Here is a 5964-nt window from a genome sequence, read left to right as displayed (position 1 = left end):
CTTGTGTAATCGCCTCGCAAGAGCGTACAGACCTGTCGGCCGCTGTATTTGCCGTGGTGTCGAAGCCACGCCGCCGGCGTGATCGGCGCGACCTTTCGGGCGCAAACATGCAAATAAAGGGAGCCGCGCAGGCCGTTGGTGGCGCGCTGCTCCCCAAAAAAGGCTCAGGAAAGGGTTTGCACCATTTATTGCGATCAGATCGAAGATGGCAGATGGCGACCAAGAAGCCAATGCTCTTTAAAACTACCGACAAATGTGCATATGCAACAACGCTAAAAACATAACTTGACTTTGTGACGATCGTACAGCATCACGGCGCGGCCCTCGAGACCACTGGACGGAACACTGCACTGTTTAACACTTCGTGCGACGCGGCGGCCAGCAGTCGCGCCGCCCAACGCGCATCGCTGCATTAAATAACGAAATATCACCTGCGACAAGGTGTAGCACAACTGGATCAACCGTACAAACATTGCACAACACAGGTCACATGCACGCAAAACAATTTTGGCACAACAAACAGGTCATAAATAAGTGTGAATTGGAAATCGGTGATAATATATGCGTAATCTCAAAGGGCCCTGAGGGAGAGGCTTACCGCCTTCCTACAACAAACGATCGAGATATTGAATGACTCGGTGTGTACTCCTGTGCAGAAGGAAGAAATGGGAAACCGGATGTAGTCTCCGCAATGGTGAAAAATGCTGAAGGAAAATTGTGCGCTCCAACATGCCGTGCTTGTCGGTGAGTGCAAGCACCCCACGCAACTTGTGCCTCCCAACCCAAGCGGCAGCAGCAATCCGCACTGCTCGAGACACTCAAAGAACAAAACGTGTGCGGATGCAAGCTTGAATTATGCGCACTCACATATATGTGCGTATCAATGCATAAATTTGTGGGCCTGTTTAGGTAACAGGAGATGCAGGTCAAAAACTAAAAAGGACATTTAACTGTCCCACACAGGGGTGTGGCACTAAAACTGGTATAAAATGTGCGGCATCGCTACCACCTTCGATCAATGCTACAGCACTTCGGGGTACGAACAAGCGGACTGGCACAACATGGTGAGCCTTAACTCGGCTCCAGTGAAAGGTCAGCTCAGCGGCACCTGCTGCACAGCAAAAACGTTTGGCATTGCGGCCACAGATGCAAGGGGTGAGGGCGTGATGCTATCGAGTGGCAAGTTCACACGGTGGTTTCTCGGAAGATGCGCACGGGTGAGCCGGGGACCTTGACCTGGATGTAGCGGGTGGCAGCTTCCTCCAGGCCAGGCTTCTGGCAAGGCTCCGCTGTGGGAAGGAGGCGTGCACAGCGTTAGGTTTGATTTCATTGCGAGGTTTAACACAGGCGATGAGGCGCGCCGTAGTGGAGGGCTCTGGATTAATTTTGACCACCTGCAGGGGATCTTTAACGTGCACCCGAATCTCGAACATAGAGGCGTTCTCGCTTTTCGCCTCCATCAGAAAAGCGGCCACTGTGGCCGGGAATCAAACCCGCATCCTTGGGATCAGAAGCACAACGCCGTAGCCACTGAGCCACTGCAGTGGGTGGTGTTAGAGCAAGCCGGAGCTGCGTGGCTCTTGCCCAAGTCATAAGGGCCTATACCAAGCAGTCATCAAGCGAGGTGTCAGGCTAATTAGAACAAGTTTGGCAAGGGGGGGGGGGGGGGGGGGAGACAAATGCAGCAGGGTACTTTCTCTTTCGAAGAAAAAGACCACCCAAATACCACCAGCCTTGGGCCCAAATGAAACAAACCTCCAAATATTTCACAAGACGTTATCATCCATTCAAGGTAGATTCACAAGATGTACTCATACCATTCAAGGAGCCATCTATTAGCCACTCGTCCGCAAGTTGAAAACGTTTTGAAGATAGAATTTAACCTTCAAAAAAAGTTCTTAGCACCACCACAACATGTGCGGCCCTCTCATATTGTGAAACAATTTGGGAAAATAAACTGTACTGCACACTGCAGCGATTATGACTCAATAACAATGCAAAGTGTCATCCAGCCCAGCGCAGCCTCCAGAACAAGGCCAATGTATTTGGCAATGATCTCATCACAACCCCACCATGCCCAGTAATGACATGAGAGTATGCAGCATGAGGGCAACTTTTCCCACCCTTTCAATACAACAGAACATCGTGGCTGCCTTTTTGTAAGGTCCGGTGCTGTTGTTTTGCAGCTTTGGATTAAGGGACCATGTCAGTGCACTTCAACCGAGTGTATCGTAAATTGCCATAAAAGAAACCAGGATGGCAGCAGCCGGAACTTCACTGGTCCACTGTTTTTCAGACAGCAGTTTACTTTTGCAGATTGGTCCACTCTACGTGCACGCCAGTCAGGCTGCACATGATTAACTCTTTCGTAAAATGCCATGCCAGCTGCATTTCTCATCACTGCGAGGATTCTGCCACGCCACAGTTGTGATGTCTGTGTGCTGTGCTGTGTGTCTCAGCATGCAAAAGAAAAAAGCTTTACAGCTGCATGGCAGTCAATGGGATCTACTCTGTTTGTGGCAGCAGGCACTTGACCCAATTGTGCAAATCGTTACATTTTGCATGCATGTGCAGCAATCTGTCTCCAATAGACCAGGAAGCGTCATCTTTGTGATGAAACCAATTAATGTACAAGCAGCTTTCACTGCCTAGACTGCAGGAATACATTGTATAACAGTGAATACCTGCTGAATGAGCTCGAATGGTCCTGTGATCTTACATGGGGGATGACAGCTTAGAGGACAGGCAGAGTAAGCACCTACGAGCCCTTCGTTTATACGAGGGCAGAAAAGAAAAGCAAACGAGTATCAAAAGCACCTTCGCAACAAAATAGACACACCGTTTACTGTATCATCATCACCATGATCATTATCAGCCCACTTATCTCCAACGAAGGACTCTCCCACTTACACCCAACTGCTCCTATCCTGCGATGCCCAAACACATTCTTTGCGAACTTTGTTATTTCGTCTCTCCACTGAGTTAGCTGCCTCCCCCTACTCCTATTCCAGTCTCTCAGAACCCGCTCTGTTACCCTAGTGGCCCACCTGTTGTCAGTTCTATCCCCATATACATGGGGACCCCAGTATGCAAGGAAGCTGTTCATTTATCTTCCTGCTCTGAGAAGCTATGGGGAAAAAGCGGTAGTACATGCCATGACAAGTGCGTCACACTGAAGAAAATATATTCTCCACTCAACGTGGGACTAAAATGTGCACTAAAGAGTGCCTGCCCGCCTAGAGCAAAACAGAGCAAAGGGTTAAGAGCGGGAAGGGGAGGTGCAAAGCCTTCTAAATCTGAAGTACCACAAATTCACCACGCACGGGACCGGTTGGAATGGAACAACTACGATTTTCCCCCAAGGGCATCCTGAAGAATCTTCTCCAGTATTCAAACATTTCATCTCTGCAAAGAGGATGCAAGAGATACAATCAAAACGTGATGTCTGAGCAGACTGCCTATTCATCAGTGAAGTTACTCAGTTGGCCGGACAAGTTTCAGGACAGTCACATGTCGGTTCTCTTGCTCAGAAGGATGCACAGTGCCAGCAACCGTGACCCAGAAGTATGCTGCATCTTTTCTGCTGGTCTTCTCGTCAACATCGTGCACGAGGCGTCACAGAGCCCAAGATGCTTCCATTTACCCAGCTAGAGAAGGAGTGGTTTGGCGCCTGATTGTGTCCTTGGCCTTTCAGGCGATGAACTCTGAAACTCTAGAGCTGCAAGTGCTGGCAAAGAATGCCGCCGTGCCCAGCTGCAGTTTCACGTTTTTCTTCAGGCGTTGGCCTGGCACTGTAACAGCTGCACTTGCCTTTTTTGCACTGCAAAGGCACACACACACACACACAAAAAAAAAAGAAACGGCAGAAGAAACAGATGAAGAATTTCCACGTAGTGCTTCTAGTGTGGGAAATTCGCTTTGGCCAGCCTTTTCTTTCCTGTATTTTCTTGACGGTTTCTCGCCTATAGAAATCCTTTTCCCGACGCAGCAGTCTTGCTTAATGAATGAAAAGGCAGCCATGTTTCATCTCGGTAGGCTTTACCCTGCCTCTGTGTCTACAAGGTCATGAAAAATGGAGAAATGTGGAACTGTCACCCGGTGGAACTGTCACCTTCACACATCGTTGTAGTCAAAGCGGGGCAATTTCTTTGGCGCATTTCGTTGAAATTTTAGAAATACTATTGGCTCACAGGCTGCACTTCCAATGTACCAAGGCCATGAAAACACAAGGTGCAAATTCTAAGCAAGCCAGTCTCACGTGTTACATTTCGGCAGTCGGGGGGAACGAACTTATCTGGGTGGCCCTGCGGATGAGACTAGCAAAAGCACGCCTGCAAGAGATGCTACGTCCCCTTCTGTATTGCCAAAGTGCACAGCGACAGTAGTAGGGAGATATGGATACCCAAAGACTTGCACTTTGCTTCAACTTCTTCAAAAGGCAACAGACTAGCGAATTATGAGGTCACGCTTAAGCATGAAGTAGCGATGCGAGCTCACAATTTGGGGCCTTTGCTTCGGCAGACAAGTCGTACTCAGCGATGTTCTTTGATTTCACACAGCACCGACACACTAAGTGAAATCGGCCTGTATTTGTGTGCCCGTCTTCCAAGACCACTTAAGGTCTTAAGGAGTCACTTCAGGAGTCAGCAAAAGTGCACCACTGAGGCAGGATATGAATGAGGTGGGTGGCATAGCCTTTTAATGTTCTGATTGTTATGCCTCGTGGTGGTGTTGATGGGGATGTTAATATTCTTGACCTGGGTCCTTTTGTCTCAAAGACTGTGGTGGGCTCAGTAGAGATTCCTCTGAAGTCACTAAAATCTCCACGATAATTCTAACTTGCAGCCACAAACGTGCAGAGCCTGCGATTTCAATTTCATTTGATAGCCATAGTTGCCTGTGGCTGTTGTATTCACAACACTGTGGAGGGGAACATTGCATATATTGTGTGCTGTTCGCCCATGGATGTGCTGGCAAGCATTACAATCAATATTCGAGCGTAATGACAAGATCATTAAAAAAAATACAAGAAAGCGAAAGATACCCTCAAATGTCACACTTTTCAGAGCTATACCATATGGATTCTTTTTCCAGCAAACATACTATAAGAACACGACTACCCCATTAAGTTTTTCTAGAGGAGACAAGGAACATAAATAACCCCAGTGTACACAATTTTGGTGAAGAATCTACAGCCATGTCCACTATGACGTGCCTCATAACCCATGTTTAGCTTTGGTCCATAATGCCCCATTCACAAAGCAAAATTGGAGCAAAATGCCCATAACTGCAGAGCATCCAGTTTGAATCGTGTGACCTTAATACCTGTCACCTTCGCTATCCCAGCTCCTCAAATCTTTGGCCACAGAGGGGCCATAGCCAGGCGGGCAGCTTGAATGTTCAAAGCCCTCTCAGCTCCCACTTCTCTGCCTTTTTTTTTTCCCCCCAGAAACACGTAGCAATATATAGGAGGCGAAACGGCCCATCGCGATAAAAGCGGACAAGCGACCCGATAATGTCACTATGAAAACCAAGGCAGACTGCAAAGCTTCTTCGCAGCGACTATGAAGGAGAGCGTAGTGGCACCTGATGGACGAAATGATAGTGGCCACACTTCTTTCCGTGGCTGTGCAGTGCAATGCCGAAAGCGGCTGCCCCACTGTTTCTTCACCCGCGGCAGATGCCGCTAGCTTAACGCATGACGAGCGCTTGTGACATTATCTGGCCGCGCTAGGAAGCCTCGTTTCCCCTGCTATATTGTTCTTGCTCCGTGCGCAGAAATAAAAGAAGACAACCGCAAGGCAAACTTTTGAAGTTTTTTTTTTTTTCCAAAATGATGGGTAGCCATAACTACAAACACAAAAAATTCTGGTTACAGCCCTGCCCCTGCCCCCTACTACCCTAAGAAACAAAAAGTGAGATAAGAAAATAAAAATTTACCAACAATCTTGAGTAAATTTATTT

At 48.1% G+C, this 5964-nt stretch overlaps 1 protein-coding gene across 2 annotated transcripts in view; it reads right to left on the bottom strand.

The window, feature by feature from the left end:
- Positions 1 to 169: 169 nt before the first annotated feature.
- 5ptasei (inositol polyphosphate-5-phosphatase A) overlaps positions 170 to 5964 on the bottom strand; it is a 40371-nt gene continuing 34576 nt past the window's right edge. For both annotated transcript variants that reach the window (XR_013319683.1, XM_077687788.1), the window contains one exon: positions 170 to 1289. Coding sequence is in view for 1 of the 2 variants with exons in the window: in XM_077687788.1 (XP_077543914.1) it covers positions 1186 to 1289 (104 nt within the window). In the remaining variant the exon portion in view is untranslated. The remainder of the gene's footprint in view (positions 1290 to 5964) is intronic.

Source organism: Haemaphysalis longicornis, unplaced genomic scaffold (genome assembly GCF_048455015.1).
Source record: "Haemaphysalis longicornis isolate Haplotype H1 unplaced genomic scaffold, Haemaphysalis longicornis Haplotype H1 scaffold_1, whole genome shotgun sequence".
In the NCBI taxonomy this organism is placed as follows: domain Eukaryota; kingdom Metazoa; phylum Arthropoda; class Arachnida; order Ixodida; family Ixodidae; genus Haemaphysalis; species Haemaphysalis longicornis.
The sequence above is the reverse complement of the archived record's forward strand: the minus strand, read 5'-3'. Positions and strand labels throughout refer to the sequence as shown.